The sequence below is a fragment of the Melanerpes formicivorus genome, unplaced genomic scaffold, assembly GCF_026170545.1.
Source record: "Melanerpes formicivorus ecotype bairdi unplaced genomic scaffold, bMelFor1.0.p_v2 SCAF_48, whole genome shotgun sequence".
NCBI lineage: Eukaryota > Metazoa > Chordata > Aves > Piciformes > Picidae > Melanerpes > Melanerpes formicivorus.
The window spans coordinates 2460878-2481362 of record NW_027142400.1 but is presented as its reverse complement, the minus strand read 5'-3'; the positions used below and the strand labels follow the sequence as shown (position 1 = coordinate 2481362).

The 20485-nt window shown below is 43.7% G+C and overlaps 1 protein-coding gene across 1 annotated transcript in view; it reads right to left on the bottom strand.

The window, feature by feature from the left end:
• The window catches only part of RCOR1 (REST corepressor 1), an 83763-nt gene that overhangs the window by 27561 nt on the left and 35717 nt on the right, over positions 1-20485 (bottom strand). Inside the window, exon 3 of the mRNA XM_068160154.1 lies at positions 13522-13605. Coding sequence (XP_068016255.1) covers positions 13522-13605 — 84 coding nt within the window. The remainder of the gene's footprint in view (positions 1-13521; positions 13606-20485) is intronic.

Sequence of the window (20485 nt, the reverse complement as noted above, 5' to 3'; positions counted from 1 at the left end):
AAATGCCTGAAAGCAATGACTCCACTCATCACCATTTGACCAGATGAAACTCTTTCCTAGTGGGACTTTCAAGAGGATTTCTACCCCCTACTCATATTGCTTCTTAATGACACTACCAGCATTGCTGGTCAACTTAGTGACCCCAAGGAGGGTTTGCTGCAGAAATGAGTGTGCTAAAGCTTATAGAAAGCAACAGGAATGCAGAGGTAGAGCTGTTGCAGCAGCCTCAGATCACCCCTATTACTGGGGTACTGCAGGAGCTCTGAACACTTTGCATATTACGTGATGCAATACCCTGACAGAACAGGGTGAAATGAGGACAAAAGGAGCAGCCTTCACAGCCTCAGTAACGTGCTTCACAGGGTTTGATCAATGCTGGAACCTGTGAGGAATTCAGAATGTTTCTGTATACCTCCCACTCCCCTCCATCTCGCGTGAGAACAGGGGAAAGGAAAAAAGTCAATTCCCATAACAGATTAATGGCATATAAAGAAAATAAGGAACATAGACACATCCATGTGAAATTCTTCCAAGTTGCAAAACACAATTATACACAACAATTGTACACAAACAACTAAGCTTTGCCATGGCTGTAATAATGAGCAGCTGCATTGCTGTCCCACCGCCCTTGCAGCATTGGCAGAACAATCCTGCCACCTCGTGGTTCCAGCACAGGAGAGAAAGATGCAAAAAGCACAAAGATTGGACAAGTGTCTCACCAAAGCCAGCTGTGACAGGGAGGGGAGAACAAGCAGAGAGCAAAAGACAGTGGCTTGATCACTTTTTCCAAGCAGAATCACTTCAAATAAAATCAGCCTATTTGAAAGACTCCTTTAACACTGTTTCTAGCAATAGAGAGCGACAGTTACACTAACATAAAGGCTACTTAAAAATTACCTCATGCAACTGAAGGCATGAAAGGATTTAGGCTTCAACTGCATTGCATCCACAGCTAGTGAGGGAAATTCTGGATGCAACTGGCAGGCAAAGTAAAGGGAAAAAAAAAAAAAAAAAAAAGAAAATCACCCATACCTGGACAAGCAATAGGAGCAACAGAAAAATACCCTGCAGTGGGGTAGGGTACCTTGAGCAACAAGGCTCCACAGCATCTCTCAACTGCACACCTACTTACCTACTTGCCTCCCTTAACTCAGACTTTATTTGTATCTCATCTCATGCACAGGACCAGAAGGTGCTAATCCATTAGAAGTCTAGGTAGGCAGCATGGCCAGGTAAAGCACCCCTAGCATCCAGCCACCTGTTGCCACCTGGGAACACGCACATTTACTGGGACCCCGAGGAACTGGACTAGGAAACTGCTCCACCTGAGAAACATCCACTCTTCTCCTGCTGTGTTATCTCCTCTCACCCAAGCAGCAGTGAGGCCATGTAAGCACTGAGTGGTGGTGGTTGAAAGGACTGAGATGGTCTCACCTACCAGGATAGGCAATCCCAGACCCCACTATCACCAGCCCTAACTACACAGGCTGCCCCTTTCTCTTTGCACTAGCTCAACTCAAGGCACTGAACAGGTGACCACCACCAAAGCAACATGATACTCATAAAACGAAGTCTTACACTTGTTTTATGGTTGTATATGATATAAATTACTTTCCTGGAATGTTACACAAGACTGAAAAGAGACAAGCCTCCTAGTTCCAGCAAGGAATGAGATTGTCTCAGTCAAAAGTGAGCTCATTCCTTGCCCAGACACCCCACAGCTGCAGACATGAGCAGGAACAGGCATGGACAGGTAAAGTAGCACTGGTCAGAAAGTTGTTCACAAACCACATCTGGAGTCTGGAAACTACAGCCTTGGAGAGCATAAAACAAAAAATAAAATGGAGTGCTCCATGCTGGGCAATTTATCCCTTTAAAAGCTCTGACAGCTACCAAAAGCTTCCTATCCCACACAAAGGTAATCAGTCCCCACCTAAGCAGTGCACACTAATAAGCTAGAAAAGGAACATCATTATTTCCTATTTTCCTCCCACCCTTTTTCTCTCTTTTTTTTTTTTTTTTTAATACTGCTCTTTGCATGGTGTACATCTAAGGGCAAGTTCAAAGTTGAAACTCCAGTGATGGTTGAAGACCTCAGTCATCTGCCTTTTGATTTTCACCACATCAGCAAGAAGGCTGCACTGCAGACAGGTATACTGAACAATCTAACATAGGTTTGGCAAGCAACAAAATCTATTTTAAATTGTTTATCAGGAAAGCCTTTTGCTAGTTGACACACTACTTTTAAAGCTTTTGCCAATATATGCTCATTCCTAAAGCTGGACCCCAGCTGACACTACCAAGGAAAGGTTCCACACACTGCATATAGGTATGGGGAGATGTATTAATGAGGATTTCCATAAAAGAAAGCCAGCCAGCTGTTGCTCTCTTGGCTTTTTGCTGCTGCTGTCTTCCCTCAGAAAGGCCATGTAGATGCCCATTGTAAGGACATCCATGGAGGACCTAGGGGCCTAACCTATGACCATATTAGATCTGAGTATAGCTATCACTTGGACAGGTACTGGATTGTATTAAACATACTTAGCACATAATACTGGGTTTGTAGGTCACACAAGAACATAAACCCAGTGTACATTAGCTTTTGACAGGGAGGGAGTACTTATTCCCATGTATGACCTTCCAAGACATGGACTGGAAGTTACAGACAGGATAAACATATAGATCAGACACCCTAACGACAGAGTGAGTTTATACCAGAGCAGCTCTTTGTCCAGCAGTGCTCTCAGTTCAGTCCAAGCAGCCCTAAGCCCAGATTTATTCTGCTCTCACACTGTGGCTTGAGTTAACTCCGAGAGGCTATAGGCCTGGATTACATACTTAACTACCAGCAGTGACATGCCCAGGCAATGCAAGTAGCAACATTATCAATACAATTATGATAGGAGGTAAAACATTCAAAAAAAATATTTGATCAGATGGGTCAATGCACGAGATGGCAGCCTGGATTAGAAGAAACTTCCCTCACAGATTTTGTTATGGATTTTTTTTTAAATGCCTAACACAGTGGATCCTTTCCAAAAGCCAGCTTCACTAATTCAGAAAAATACCATTTGACACACACTGATGACAGAGTCGGCACAGGAGGCCATAGATTCTAGACTACTAGTAGCATGACACAAAGCTTTGGTACTCTACCCAGGAACAGCATTCTTAATAGTATGAAATTCTTGGTCTGCAAGATAGCCAGCACAGGTTACCATAAAGCTTGGTCAGACAAACTGCTGCCAACCAACTTCACAAGCCACCAAGGAATATTCAGACCTCTGAAAAGAGTAAAACCTTCCACAAGGTCCCTTCAAAATATTCTGAAGCCTTCTAAAACCAGAACTGCTATATTCCTCATTGTAATAGGAATGCAAACTCATGACAACACTGTATCAGAGCCAGGCTCCCTAAAAACCACGGGTAACCCTACTTCCCCATGACACAGGGTCTTTGTGCAGTACAAGGGCACACACACAAGGGATGAGTGGGAGCAGAATAGCCTTCAGGTTAATTACAACTCATTATTATTGTTACCAATAATAAAACCTGTGACAAGAGTAGAAGCCATGCTGACTGCCTTTATAATGGATACAAAACCAAAAGAAATGATCAATCTGTCCCTTAGCTACTTCCTTGAAGGATGTCACTTGAGCAGAATGGAAGCATGGGGCAAGCCAGCAGGCAGTGAAAGGAAGATGAGTTGGAGTCACACAGAGGAGATGCCCTCAGTAGATATGCCAAGAGCCAGGAGCTGCTCAAAGAGCAAAGTGAGCCTCCAGCTGTAATTGCCCACATCCAGCTTCTCAGCAGCTCCAACAGGAGAACTCCCTGATCCTGAATGGTGAGTGGTCAGGCCACAAAAGCACCCCTTACTATTTCAGTTATTTTTCACAGCCAGTGGCCTCATTTCCAAACCCAACTATGAGTAACACAATAGTCTCAGCACCCCAGATGGCCTCTACAGTCAAGAACAAGTTGCATGAAAGATTGCTTCCAGCAAAATGAGATGAAGAATGCCAGGGACTAAGTAACAGCAACTTGATGTTGGAGAGGAATGAATCCTTCAGTTGTATTTTCTGAAGTGTAACTGAAATGCTTTTGTTCCATCTGCAGATAAAAGCCTGTTTGCAGATGTTTGGTGCCAGTCCCTTTGGAGAAGGCAGGAGCTTTCCCACAACTCCACTCAAGGCACTACTGCATCTGGATGCTAAGCATGAAAAAACTAGCTCTCAGACTTGCTTTGAAAGATTACATCTTCCTCACTTTCACTTCAGTAGGATGTGAGCACATTAGTAGCAAGCACAGTAAAAGAGACTTACTTCAAATGCACAGAGTGTTGCAAAAACTAAAGAGAGCAGGTTCTCTCAAGAACAGTTGTGGCTCTGCCACCCAGTTACTTGCCCAACCCCTTCTATTCTTGCTTCCTGAAAAAAAACAGCTCAGCCACTTGATAAGCACCTGTTTAATCACTTCATAAGGCAATCCATGAACTAAGAGAGCATAAACAAGCACCTACTACAGGTTAAGGTGCAGCAGATCGTAAAATTCCAGGTACCTTACCCCACACAACATGAGAACCTGGGCAATATACAAGAGTTCTGGGTGATGAACCCTTTCTCCATTGGAGAAGCCATCAATGGGCAAACTCACATGGACTGCCCTACTGTAGGCAGGCCAGACTTTAAGGGACACTAACACTCAATAAATCCATTCTTGCACTTGTTTACTTCCTACAGGTCTGAAACCAAAGCAGTACAAAGAAAACTTTTTGACCCCTCAAAGAAATCCAGGCAGAAAGACAACAAGCTTATATTGTCAGCCAGACCTTGGACAACATAATCTTTATAGCTACCTCTAAACCCAAGTATTAGTGTTACATTGACAGATAAAGGTACTGAAAAATACACCCCCCAAAAAAAATAGAAAATGCACTACTACCCTACCCTAACATGAATCTGCAGAAGCACAAGATTGAGAAAGTAACTTAACATGGAGTGCAAAAATAAAGAGTACAGGAAAAATAACTGTGGGAGTGGTTCCTAATTAGAGCAAATAATGCCTCAGCAAACACATTATGGTCAGGGAAGCTCTGGCACATGTCCTTGAGAAAGCCTAGCTGCAATGCCTCCTGCACCAGCACCTCTTTAAAGGTCACACTCTGCAGCAGCATATGATATAGCAAGCTGTTACAGCCATAACCTCCTCTAACATTCCTCAACAGAAGATATATCCCAAAAGAGCCACTCCCTGCCTGTGCACAGCTCCCATCACATCCCTAAAAACACATATTTGTTGGTGCATTTGCTAACTAACCTTGTTCAAAGGGAAAAAATATATATATACTTTTTCAAAAGTTACCCTCTAGTTCCCCAATCCTTCTTAATTTTCCATCACAGCTACAGTAAGACACAAGAGGTCAAGAAAAATTACCTAGTCCTCTGAAATGCTCCATGCCTGCCATTCCCAACAAGATCAGCAAGACTTGAGCACACTCAGCCCATCCCAGGGCTGGGTGCAAGCTGTGTGAATTAGCTGCAGCTTGCAAGTTCTTGTCATACTGGTCCTACAACTCCAAGTGCCTATCAGGCTAGCTAAGGCTGCTCCCAAACCTATTTCAGATCGAGGCTTGCTGCCAGGACAGCTCTTAGCACAGCTATCATCACTCCATTACATCCACATCATCTTGTCCCTAAACTTCTCTTAGAAAAAAACCCAGCTTCTTAGCACAAGTACTAGTTCAGTCCCTGCAGCAGCAACAGTAGTGGCAACCTCCAAACTGGGTCATCCTGACATGTTTGGAGGCCTGTTTCACACTGCAGTAAAAAGGAGGAACAAACAGGTGGCAGAAGAGAACAAGGCACATGGAGAAACTGGTGACTGCCCTCACCATCCCCCCCTCTCCACACAGCAGCAAAAATTCCTGTAGAATAACATAGCTATCTTAGATAAGACACCCTACATTCTCTCCACCACATTCTCTCCTTCAGGGTGTTTATGGGTTTTTGAGGGTATTTGTTTGTTTGGGGGTTCCCCCCCCCTTATTTTTTGGTCTTTGTATTTGAAAAATAAAAGCAAAAAATAAATCCAAGCAAACTGCACACCACACAATACACTATGCTATGGGTGAAATCCATCCCAAACACACGCTAGTCCTTTCAAACTAAATTGCTCTCCTAGCTCCGATACAAACCACTGCTGTGAAAGGGTTAAAAACTCATGCTGCTTTAAATAGGCATTCGGGATCCAGTAATACCAACCTGCAGCAATAATGATGAAAGAGCAGCTCCAAGATTTCCACACAGCATTGCAACAGCAACTAGCACAGCAGATGACATAAGGCAAACTGCAGCTAAGTTTGAGGCAACTGAGGCACTCATGGGATACACCCATAGGCTGCTATCTTCTTTTTGCTGTTTGCAAAATTGCTACCATAAGCACTGAAGATTGACTCAGCTACAATGAAGAACTGCATCACTTTACCTTTTGAGCATTTTCTGAAATGCAGTAACTGTGGCTGCCCAGAGAAGTGGCCTTGACTACTATTTCTACAGCTAAACTTAAACAGAATCTTAAAAGGAACAACGGTTGTCTCATTTCTCAATGCATAGAGTTGTGTTCTTCAGGTACTGTATTTGCATCCAAGCTTCCCAGCTGCCAGGTTCTTGGCGTAGTATGAAATTAAATAGATGCAATTCTGCTTTTCCATTAATCCTTTTTGCTATCAGTGAGACAGCCAACAAACTGGTATTTCTAGGGAGGAAGTACATAGAAACAGCAAGACCATAATTTTGAGGGTTTTGTTATATCTTCACTTGAGTGACAAAAGATAAGCACCTAGCTTCAGGTGACAGTTATAACCCCTCAGGTCTACCTCCTCAAAGACCTCTCTTGTCTCTACCTGGCAGCTGTTTTTTAAGGCTAACACTTCTCATACTGTCATTAAAAAAAAAAAAAAGAAAAAAGAAAAACCTCAAAAGAAATAAAAAAGGAGAAGAGAAAAAAGAGGCAGCTCAGACACAAGCAAAAAAAAAACCCAAACAAGAAAAGCACAATCCATGCACTCCTTTCAAAATCCTTCTACAGCACTTAGCCAGCCACAAAACAAACAAACAAACAAAGAGACAAGCTCAGCTAAGAGTTCAACAACAGTTTTCTTCTCTCTGGTGCAAAGCCTAAGGCAGCTCCCACCCTCCTATCTCTGACCAAGGTAGCTGTACTCTCCCTGAGCACCAACACAACCTTTCTTGGGGTTGTCTAACAAACCAGGTCACAATAATGACAGGGGCTGGAGGGGAGATGGGACCAAAAATAAAACCACAGATCTAACTATTCCCAGCATCCTTTTTACAGTGTGATGAAGAGGAAGGATTTAAAAAGCAGATTTGCTGATGCTGAATATGTACTTGACTACATTCTTTCCCTCACTGATGCTGCCTGAGGAGGGGCGCCTGTGTGGCAGGGAGGGGGTGGTTCCTAGGTACCTCTGAAGCATTAATCCCTTCCTTGTTAATCCCTTCATGCTTAACAGAGGCTTCGTTTTCTAAAACAGAGATTTTAAGACCACTTTTCCTCATCTGTAGTGTCCCATTTGTAGTTTTCTACCTTATTGCTATGGCACCCTACACCCCCAGGAAAACAACTACAGATAATGATAATGGGAGTCGTCTGTGCACAGAATTCACAGGCCAAAATAAATGAGCTGAAGGAGAAAGGATGTGTCCAGGTAGAAGCTCTTCTTGAAACAACCATGGGTGAGGTACACACTGAAAACAGACTCACCACACAAAGCATGATCAGACACACTCAGCAACCTGAGAAGACAACCATTTTCTTGTCATCTACTCTGGCAGACATTTTAAGTTAGACATTTCAGGCAAAGGTGATTTCCACCTTTAATATCCCCATTAAAAGAGAAACGAACAATAATAGCCTGTTCTAGTCACAGACTACCCTTTGAACTATAGCTGGAGACAGACTCTGGCCACTTAAATCTGCAATCTGCCCTCAAAAATTCCAGTATTCACCTCACCTTCACAACAGAATCTACCAAAACTCACTCTCAAAGAAGGCTGTTGACACTAATGACCAGGACACACTTACAGACTTGGCTGAGAGGCTTTTGAGACCTTGAATGTCAACTCATAGCTTCTTAGGGTGGAACATCACTACTCTCACACTCCCAAACCGTTACCCAGCCTGTGGCACAGTTAATTAAACCTTGCCCATCCAGACACAACAGGGTTAATACAGTAACCATAGCGACGAGCACTTCTTCCTCCATCAGCACCTCAGCTGGTACATTGTTGCCTTCCCAGGATCAGGTTTCCAAGCACATTCAGGGACTCCCTCCCTTTCCCCCAGTCACAGGGCTTGGCCAAGCATATCATGAGGATGATAAAGCACTCACTGTTTCACCTCATCTGGCACTCCTCCGTCCCCATGTCCTCTGGGCACTTCTACCTTCCCTCCATAGGAGGAGGGAGATTGTCTAAATTCTCTCCAAGTGCACCAAGGGAGACGTAAAGCAGGGAGCCAGCTGCAGCCTCAAAGGAAGAGATGCCATGGGGTTATAAGGGAAGCACTGATGAGCATCCAAGGTTGGCATACCAGTCAACCATCAGGTCAAAGAGAAGCAGCACTGCAAACCAGAAGACCTAGCTACCATCCACAACCTGCTGTCTCACAGGTATTAGGGAGAGCATCTGCCTCCATAAACTGCAAATCCACTGGACACACCCACCAAGACACCAAAACTTCCATCTAGTGGCATATGTCTTCTGTCAGGAAGAGAGCACAAAAATTACTTTCACAACAGAGCTTATCACTACCAAAGCAATGTGTCTTTCTCCTCTTGTAGTTCACCTTTGAACTCCAGATGCATAAAGGCAATCATCGCATCCTTTCTTCTTGCTTGGTTTCCATCCCTCACTTTTGGGCAGCTGCAGATGCCAGTACTTGCTCATTTCTAAACCAACTCAATGTCATTTTTATGGTTCTACCCACTGGTGTACTTGGCACAGAGAGTGTTGTTTTATTAATAGCTTCATGCTGGCCCAGCTCTATCCTGTGCAGGGTTTCCACAGCATCATTACAATGCATTTTTCACTATTTCTCCCCTCCTTCCCAATGGGCCATTCAGACAGAGCAGACATCTGCCTTCCACCTAGCTGTTCTTGCTCCTCAATGTCATCTTGCTCAAGACTTCACTCTTCCTCCTCTCTCCTTTCCCACCCTCTGTGACAGAGTCTCAGCACAGCCAGAACAATTGCTCTCCATGGCACCAAGTCCTCAGAGAGCCTCTCAGGCATCTCATTTTGAGAGCAAGTTCTTTGTAAGAGTTGCAACACCACCCACAGCACATGGGGTATTTGGAGCAGAGCTAGAAGGGGAGCACAGTTATTTTAAGTTCAAATGTTCAGTTGCTGCACAATGACAATTCTTTCTTTGTTCTTCAAAAGAGACAGGACAAACTTCTACCTTTGGTCTAACTTTGTGAACTACTCACTAATGGTGACAACTGCTATATAAGTGACCTCTCAAAGGCAGAGGTATGGCAGTAAATATGGAACATGCTGGCAGTATTCAACTTTGGTATTAATCTGGGCAAGGCAGTTAGTGGTTTGGACCCAGGATTAATAGTTAACAAGGCACAGAATAAAAAAAAAGTAGTCCATGTGCCAGCACACACACTTCCGTTTCATTTTTCTCTACCATATGCATCATTTCATTGCTCCCAGGTGAAACGTTTCTCCAACATGATTAAAATATTACTCCAGCATACAGGGTGCATGGGACCAAAACAAGCTTTAACTAAGTGTATGAGCCTGAAACATCTAGTATACAGGTACCTACCTGGTCTTGGCTGACACACTGATCTTTCTAGAGTTCATCTCAGTAGCTTACAACCTCTGCCAGTTTGGCCAACCCCCAGCAAACCCATCAGCATGTATTGCTCCAGGCATTGTCACAGATCTGCTTACAGTGTTTTGTAGCAGAGATTCACCTTAACAGAAATGGCTTCCAAAAGTTTCACCAACCACACAGAGCCATCTTGCTCATGAGAGCTACCAGTACACTCCCAACTGACAGCTAACATGTGCTGCACTAACTTCCGTCTTCACATTGAGTTCCAGCCATAGAAACAGGGAAGAGGCCCATGACTTTTTAAAGAGTTCACTACAAGAATTGGCATAGGAAAGATTAAAAGGCTTTGGAGTACAAAGCAAAGTAAGTAGACACAAGTGCCAACATGCTGCTGACTGCAAGATTTGTACATCCACACTTCAAACTGATCAGCAATATTAAAGAATGGATTTGCTAGTTAAGATTCATAGGTCTTATAACCAAAAGGGGCTAAATGAAACTCATGCAGACCACAGCTCCTTTCACTTGCCATTTCACATTGCCAATAATTTCTCCCATCAAGGATAACACATCACAAAAATCCATGGTTCTAAAAAAAAAGCAGCAAGAAATAGAGACTCCATTATTTCCTTGGATAACTTCCACTAGTCAATCACAAAAATCCCCACCCAAACTCAGGCATTTCCTTCTAAGTCCATGTGGACTTACTTTGTAGCCTTTTATTTATATTATGCATGTATCTTACTATGTCAAAACCTCTCTTTGAGAAAATAATTGACAATAGTCCCCTTTCAGTCTCTTTTCGGTAAGCTAAACAGATGCCGTTTGCTGCATCTTCACTTTCCAAAACATTTCAGTAGCTCCCATGCCCATCCTTTTCTCAGATTTTCAACACACAAAAAAAAAAAAAAAAAAATCACTATTCTGAGGTTCACTTTCTGGAATGCTGCTGGTTGCAGAGACAATAAACCATTCCAGTAACTACCTCTTTACACCCACATCATCTATTGGGTCAAGCAGAACAAGGCGAAACTTTGTCAAATTACCTGCGCACTGTGTCCCCATAAATTGCTCTCCAAGACACTTTTTTCCAAGTACCAGCCCTGATGCAGAAGATAAGGCCAGAACTTCTAGTACTGAGATTCATAACCTTGCAGTTGTGTCATTAAGAGCCCACTGCATTGGCATCAATCCGTGTTAGGGAAAGACCCAAACCACTCTACAGGACTGTCAGTAGCATTTGTTTTATTTACTGTTCTGTCAATCTATGCCTCATTCTGAATTTCTCTCCACAGTAATTCCATATCCCGTCCCATATCACTGATGGATATGTTGATCATCATCAGTCTTCTTACACATCTCCATGGACCTCATTTAGTTAGGATTCACTAACAACAGTGCCAAGATATGTCAGTGAACACCAGAGTAGCTGAAAAGTTCTCCTGTCCCCTGATGTTTGCTCTTCATAAACCATAAAAGACATTAGAGAATTCTGCTTGTAATACATTCAGTACGTGCTCTACAGCCATTGCAGAGCACTGGTGTTTTGGAAGAGGTTCCCATCTTCTGAAAGGAAGGAGGATAAAATCAGGCTCTCAAGCAGTAGCAAATCAGTGCATAACAGTTGGCTGAGTACATTACAGCTCTAGACTTATTTCTACAAATCAATCCATTTCTAGTCTCAAAAAGAACAAAAGCCTTCAGCAAGATTTGGTTTTCATTTTTAAGCAACACCTGATCGTGAGGAGAGTAACAGATACCTTTTAGTTGCATAAGCTCAAAAGGACAGAAGACAAAAGCAGTAACCAACCAGCCCCCCTCTTACTCTAATCTCATTCTCTGCACAGCTACCCTCATCTGCTGGAGTTTCCCTGCCACTCCAAGGTCCTTTGGGCCACCTCTCCCAGTGCTCCTTTTGGGCTTTTTTACTGCTACTAGATGCTGAATTTCACAACCCCGTTCCTCTCAATTAGACACGAGAGAAATATCTTGTGCCATATACAGCACAAGAACATCGTACCTCTCCCCCTCAAAACACCACACAAAATATTTACCTTTTTTTCCCCCCTCTTTTTTTGAAAGGCAAAATTACTGATGCAATTTCTTACTGAAATTTTGAGCCTTTTGAGAAATTTCTTGTTGCTTATGTTCGCACTGTTTACTGTACCAATAGCCAAGTGCCACCTAGTTTTTATTCAGTGTCATGCTACATTTTTAACTGCCTCTTCGGTTCACGACATCTTAGTAGATACTATATCCTTTGTACCTTTTATAATATCCTTGCATATTTTTGTGCTGGTTGCCACAGAATATTCAGACTATTTTACTCCACCTATCTTCACTCCTTTTCCTCCTTCACTCTCTCTTCCCTTTCCAAGAATCAGGTTTCCTATCAGGCAGGAGTTAAATGTTCCAAAGCTGAGTTGAGATTCACAAGACTGTCAGACTTGAGAATCAGCTAAAGGAATCCTGTGTCACAGAGCAGACCCTCCTTTTGGTGGAGGCAGCAGTTTATTGCTCTTGTACCTTTTGAGAGGTTTCTTGCTGTAGGTAACTGTGAAATATATCCCTCTCCCCGTAAGTCTTCAGGAAGCAGACAACATACCACTGGTAGAAGGCAGACATGATCCTTGAAAAGCCCTTTTATCTGTAGATCACAATACCATCATCCTTAGTTATTCAAGGGGTAACTTGTTCAGTGGAACAAATGCCCCAGGACAGAGACCAGCCCTTTCATGACAGAGCCAGTTTGTGCACAGTCTCTGCTACCTTAATTTGCAAACGCCATCACATCCCCACAAATATGTTATGATACCTGATGCATCTTAACCCTTGGGTCTAGGGGAAAATCAGTTATCAGCTTAATAGTGCCACCACAAACAACTGCAAAGGAACGAGAATACAAGACTTTTATTCCTGGTCCCAGAATCAGAAAAGAGGGGGGAGGGGGGAAAAAAAGGCTATGAGCACGAAGTCAAAAATAGCTCCTTTTAAAGGCTCCCTCCCCCAGAATCACTTAGGTTTAGTTACTGCATTCAAACAGCAGCCCTTTAATCAAGGAGTCCTACTTATTCAGAAGGAAAACTGTAGCTAGACAAACCTTTCAAACACGAGCTCTGCCATCTGGCAGCAGCACTGAGACTTGTTCCCAGATACACAGAGTGCTGGTAATTGCCCTCACGTGGAATTCCAAGGCATTGCAATTGTTCTGGTATTTAAACCTCCATGGGCTCCAGATGTAGATTGTGTCTTTGTCAGGAAAGATACTACTAATAGCTATATATTCCACCTCCAAAATACTTTTCTGTTTGCTCTCTCCAGTTATTTCTGTGATCTTCTACAGCACCAGCAGTAAAAAAGTAGACCATGAAGGGCTGTGGATTAGTATCTTAAAGAATTCATACCAAGGGAGAGTGTGTCAGATTTCTCCTGCTTTCCCTGCCTTCATAGATTTGATGCTCTGAGCAACTGCGCAGTGGGGAATGAAGGTCTTCCCAGGGATTGCTTTGTAGGCTTTGCTTTTTTCAAATTAATTTTATATCATAATGGAAAGGTCATAGACATAACCTCTCTATCGGAAGTGGCAATTCTGCACCCTTTAGGTGATACATAGAAAGGAAGAAGGGAATAAAAGGATTTGAACAGACTTACATTTTGCTTCAGACAGATTCTGATTAGGTGACCAGACCAGCATGCCGAGATTCTCTCTCTCTTGACTTCGCCTTGCAAGTTTGGCTTAAGAGAAAACAGACACAAACCAGGTTACAGCAAAATCATTTCAGATGCAAAATGGATACAAAAGTGACTTCTCACACATATATCTGTAGCTTTTAATCAAGATATAAAACCCATCTGTAGAGTTAAAACCCCATCTTCCCATTCAGACCTGAGGCTTTTCCTTTTTTCTGCAACACATCTCCCCCTATATAACATGACAGACACCACACACTCACTCTTTCATGCAGAGCACTAAGAAGCACACGTTAGATGTAAATTAAAATTTAATTAATGTTTCTCTTCCAGCATACTTGATTGTTTTTCTTCCAGCCATCATTAAACAAAAAAGGGAGTAGCTAGGCTCAGGCAGCAAGCTCCAAGCCCTTGACATCCTGAGACTGTACTGTGAAGCCAGGTTAACACTTGAGGGTAGACACATGCATGAACACCCTCAATTTCACTTCTGAGGACCTCCTTCCCTTGGCCCAAATGCCCTTCTATTAATCCATGCTCTTTACAAGACAGAAATGGACACCAAGGTGACACTCAAGTCTTCCCAGGTCAGAATCACCTGCACTCCAAAAGCAAGTCTGTTTTCAGCCAACTTAATGCTTGGTTGGCCTGAGAGCTCTATAAGTCTCAGGCAAAGAAACAAAGCCACAAGTTTTAAAGACCAACCTCAAGCTAAGGTGTGTTTCAACAGTGAGTTCCTGTCACAAGCAGTCAAAAGAGGAGGTGGATGAAAAGAGAAACAAACTTGCTCCATTGAGTCAGCACATGCACAGCCAGCTCAACTACCCACCCTGGCCAAGAGAAACTTGCAGGTCTTTTTATGAATAAGTGTCTACAGTGTTACTTCCACTCCAAAACGTCACATAATGCTGACATTTTATGCAACACCTCAACACAATGCTATTTTCTCTGCATTGTGCAATTAGACATATAAACACCACTTCATGTGTTAAACAGGTCACAAACTACACTTCAACGCTATGAGCACTCAATTTGCTCAGCTAAAAGGTTTTAGATAAAAATTTTAACATTAAGTGTAAATCACAAATAACATGCATTAAAAATAACCAGTTGCCAGCAACACACATACACTGAACTAACAACTTTTTTTCCAAGACAATCACTATGATTATCTTTCATACAGTTTGTTGTGCTTTTTCAAAAATAAGGTTAGGAACTGCACATACAAGATACTGTGTGCTGTGCATATTCATTACTTTCTATACTAGACAGAAAAACAGGACAGAGAAGAGACAACAGCCACCTCTGGTGGCAAGATATGGGGGTGGACACCAGGTCTATACACAGAACATGAAGGGCAACTTCATTTAAAATTACAACTTCATACAAAGAAATATATTCTTGAAGAGTTGGGGATTAAATCATACTTTCTCCCTCATTTCAAATCTAAGTCTGGAACGCAAAGAACCATAAGCCTCTCCTTTATCAAATTTTGCTTCTCCCCCCCTACCCAGGATGGTCTGTCCTAATGAAGTCTAGCATAGGGTTTAAGATGCAAAAAGTTTCCACACTTTCCATTATACTGAAAAGCACATACTTATCCCATAAAAATACTCAAAGGCAGGTGTTACCCTAAACTGTAACAACAGAAATCATCCGTCAGGTCTCTTAAACACTCTTCACCCAAACAACCCACTGCAGTTCAGGAGCCTGCACACACTCTGCCAGGAAGATTTAATACTAGGCAAATTGTCATCCTGGCCTTACCACAGTCTCACTCACTGAACTGGTAAAACACACCTAACCTAAGAAAAGAGAAAGTTTTCTTCTAGTTTAGTAGGCTGAACCTCCTCCCCGATGTGTCTTGGCGTACATCCTAGCCCAACTGCCCCTTTTTGGAGCAAAGCACCACTAGCTCAGCTCACCCACTGGTGAAGTTTCACCTCCCACAGTTAGAACTCCAAGTTACACTTTTGTGTGTTAGGAGGGAGCACCACAGCCTTCCTGGACCTGAACTGCAGTGAACCCTGGGTGATCATGACCAGTGCAGGGAGATACTGCAGGACCTCATGGCACCCAAGCAGTGTTGGTAAAACAAGTTCCTCATTCTCCATCACAGCTCCCCACCAGGCACCTAAGATCTCCCACTGCAAAGGGAGTGCCTTGGGTTAGGGGGGACCTCCTTCCAGCACCACATTCCAGGGTAAACTAATCCTAGGCCTCACACCCAGAAGAACCCCCTGCACTGGATGCTGGCTTCAGGCAATCCTTAGAACTCTCTTCCATCCAGTTCCCACAGCCCAGTTTCTTCCTCCTTCCAGCCTCTTGGTGGCAACAAGCAGCCAAGTTGCACTGCAGTTGCACACTGCCCCTTTCGTGTGCACACACCACCTCTCCCACCCTGCCTCTCTGCCCAAACCCACACCTGTTCACCCTCAACTCTTGTTCCTGAGTGGTAGAGGCCAGTTCAAGGCATGCTGTAGGATAAAGTTAAAACTCATGCTTCTCTGCAAAGCACAGGAGCACCTAAAGGCCAATACACAACGCAAGGTGGGGGACGGGGATTAGTGAGCGTCCTCAAACATCCAAAGAGGCCAAGTCTTCTTCTATGGTATCAGAGGTGACTTAGCCTGCCACCCAGCTTCTTCATCTAGTTCAAACCCCTTGGTAGAGCAGGATCACCTAGAGTAGATCACACAGAAACATGTCCAGGTGGGTTTTGAATGTCTCCATTGAAGGAAACTCCACAACCTCTCTCGGCAGCCTGGTCCAGTGTTCTGTCACCCTCACAGTGAAAAGCTTTTTCCCTACATTTATATGGAACTTCCTATGCTTGCACCCACTGCCCCTTGTCCTATCATTGGGCATCACTGATAAGAGCCTGGCTCCATCCTCACACTTTGCATATTAACAAACATTAATGAGGTCACCCCCTCAGTCTCCTCTTCTCCAAGCTAGAGAACCAGCTCCCTCATAAGGGAGATGTTCCATTCAATCATCTTTGTGGCTCTACACTGGATTCTTTCAAGCAGTCCCCTGTCCTTCTTGAACTGAAGGGCCCAGAACTGGACACAATATTCCAGATGTGGCCTTGGCAGTGCAGAGGGGAAGCAGAACCTCTGTCGCCCACCACCACCACAGCAGACATGACAGGCATTCTTCACAGTCCAGTGTTCGCCTCATGATGAATACATGCAGCACACAGTCTTGTTACATTGATGTAGCAAAGAAAAGGTTAAGAGCTCGCTCAGAATTTGGAAGCACACTAAAATGGTTATTTCATAGCAACAGCCATGAGAGGCGAAGACAGGGCTTAGGGAAGAGCAGTTATTAACATCCCTTGCCTCAATATTTCCAAGCACAGGTGCAAGGCTCACCAACAAGGAGTTCTTACTTCCCCTGCTTCTGGACAAAGAATTTGAACACTCTACACATCACTGACAATGTTAAAAAGCTAATTCAATTTAATCTGTTGTATATTCCACATAAAAGTAATCACAAGGAGGACAAAAGTTACTATTTTTCAGACAAACACATGAATTTAGGATCTGGTTTAGAATTTGCTTGTTTCAGCAACTGCAATTAAACCAACATAATCTGTGTTTAGAGAAGCTGTATACTGGCATAAGATCATCTGATGTTTCAGGAAATCATTTAGTTTACTCACCAGATATTTGTAAAGCCTCTGCCATAGCCATTAGCTCCCCATCATGGTTGTTGTGAGAGCAGACATTCCATAATACCTTTCCCACTGTTGGCTTTCCTATTTGTCCTAAGACCAGGAATAATTGTGGATGCTTCCTTCATCCTCAACTGGAAGACTAGTACAAGCAGCACCTCCTAAATTTTGCTCCACTGTCAGAATTCAAAGGATGCAAGCTTCCATTGCTCTTCCCCAAGCAGAGAAGTACAAACTCAACCAGGCACAGTGCCATGTTGTAGTTCCCATCCCTCTCTCCTCTCTCATCCCCAGAACCCTACTCTACAGGCTATACACTGAAACATAGGAGGGAGCTGATCCAGGTTAAAACTCACCTTGTGAAGAAAACGTTAGTTTTACAGTTGGTCCCAGCTACAGATCTGGTTTACTGCACAAGGCCAAGCAGCTCAAGTGTGCAAGGGAGGAGATGAGGCAAAGCATAATACCTATATACATCAACATTATTCTGTAAAAAAGTTGTGGAGTTTTGGGTTTGGTTTTTTTCATTTCCACCCTCACCCTGGAGCTGTGAGAACGCAACACCAGCATGCAGCTGACCACAGAGCAGGTAGAAATATATTGATTTGCAGAGTAGAGAGGCAACACCACCACTGGAAGTTCCTATCACTTCTGCTTGTAGGCTGAGGCTTTTTGTCCCTGGGGGTCCCTGAGCTGCCTGTGCTAAGGCACAGGCCTGGCACATGCAAGAGCAGCACACTGCCAGATGTGAAAACTCAGTCCACAGCAGCTATGGCTCATCCCCAACTCTTGGAAAGCTTTTGCAAGACTGACACACAGAAAACACCACAGGGGTTTCAACCAGCAGCAGCAGTCAGCTCAGACTCCAAGAGGCATTAGGCCAAATTTAACAAACAAGTATCTTGACTAAGTCCTTAAAGCATGTCTTCTCTTCTGTGAAGGTTACTACCTGGAACAGCCTCAATCCCAAGACTGTGTGTCTGTCACTTGCGTACATACAACATCAGTCCTGCTCTCCCACTCCCTCTAAGAGCCACACTTCCTTGTTGTTTTTAATCCAAGTCAGAGAAGAGGGTGAAGGCTGCCAAATGCCCTCTGCAGAAAGAGCAGAAAAGTGGAACTTGCAAGATCCCTGCAAGGAACTTCCTGAAGGACACTAAGCCCTAATTAAACCTACAAGTCCTCTGATCTGTTACCTTAAACCCCGGGTCTGGAACCCCTCCCTATACCATGAAATATTAATCTATCTCCTCACATTTGAGAGGCTGCTCTGCAGACAACGTAGCTTCCTATTTTCTCTTAGGCAAACCAAAGTTGTACTGGTGCTGGCATCAGGACTGTATGAATAAGCTCAGTGTTGAACATGCTGCAGACTTTGTCATCATGAATACATTTGTGTTGACATGAAACCACAAATCTTTGTTCAGGCTCTCTAGAACGTTGCAAGACATAACGTACACGGCACTCCAGGCTCCTCAGCCACCACGCTCAGCAGAGTTGCTGCAAGTGGACAATAAAGCAGGGCTGAAGGCAACAAGCCTGCTTCTCTCCTCACCTCTACCCAAGTGCTGTGAAGTCAGGACACCTGACAGCAAAAGGGAAATGGTGCATGTCTCCATACAGAAGCTACCAAAGGCTACTGCAGCACACATATGAAGTTCCCCCTACAGGTCAGAGTACCTTTCCCATCCCTCTGACCCCTCCTGAATTTCAAGTTAGCCATGGAGGCACTGGCGATCAGTACAAAGGGAAAGCTGTGTCTGGCTGTAATACCACTCAGTTCATCCCACCTGAATCTCTTTTTGGGGAGATGAACTCAGAGCCTCTGAAGAGTAAAGTCAGAAGGCCAAAGGATGAAGCTTGCACTTCATCACTTGAATCTTTTCAACACCTCACCACTTCTGAAGGGAGAGGAGAGGAGGGTCCTGCTCAGCCAGCTTTTCTCTGTTTTTCTGACATGTGCTCCCTGCCTCTGCCTACCATCAAGCTTCGACTCTGACATTTATACCTCCAAACCAAACACATTTGCTAAAAGTAACCTGGCAAAATAGAAGCAAACAGCATTTTCTTCAATTATTTAATCAAATCGGATGGCTGCAAGATGAGGCCAACAGCTAAACAGGTACACAGGGAGCAGGAGGCCTATGTGGACAGGGGACTTTCTGCCTCCACTCCAGAGCTTTACCTCAACGTGATGGTTCAAGAGCACCACTGCAGGAGAGTTTCCCCTTCTACCAACACTTATTTGAGAAACCAAAGCAGGGGATCTACCTGAGCTTAAAAAAAAAAAGTAAACCACCAAAACAAAACAAAAGCTGTTAGCTTTAACTCATACCAGTTCCTAGTTTTCTACTGTATATCCTAAGAGACAAGGAAGACAAATGAGGAAGAAGGGACAGGCAGGACACCTCCCTCAATCACACCACCAGTTAATGCTATCTTAAGGACCACTGGTGGAATAACAGTGCACACAGAGCACACCACCAAGCAGAAGCCAAGCACAGTACAGCTCCAGCTTGATACATCCCATTTGATTTTTCTTCTGCAAATTGCAGAAGAAATGTGCCTGAATCAACTCAATGGGAAATAAGAGCCACCAATCACTCTATTACCTATTATTTTGCTTCTGTGCAAAGCACCAGTGCCAGCTGCCACTTGAGTTCCTGCACTTGAAGGAGCTGCTCCATCTTGCAGCTCTCCCCAAGGACACTGCACATCCCAGCTTTATGTTCTGCTTTAGGCAGCTGTGCTGACCCTCAGAGAAGATCCTTGCCTCCTGCAGATGCCAAGACACACTGCTTCCCAGCTCCATCCTGTCCAAGTGGGGAAAAAGATCTGCCAGAAGGCCTCCAGCATTACTCCTCCTCCATAACCTTTTCAGTAGTCTCTGATGGCACTTTTTGCTGTTGCTGTTTGCACAAGGCAAAGCCCTGTGAGTTTCAAAGCAAAACATGCTAACACATGGCTGTGCAAGAGCCCAGCAACAACCACCACAAAGAAGGGGCAACTGCAGCTAGTCAGTGCATCTTACTCAGAAAAAGCAAAAAGTAACTCAGAAAAGCATCTCCACTGTCAGGTATTTGATACAGAAACACTGTTGTACCATCTCTGGAGGGTAAACACAAGCAAATCAAACTATGAAAAGCACTTGCCATAGAAGTACAGGGAATTCTTCAGGCACTGATCTCTTGCAAGACAACAGGTAAGAAAGCATTTCCAGATCTAAACAATGTATTTCATTAAGTT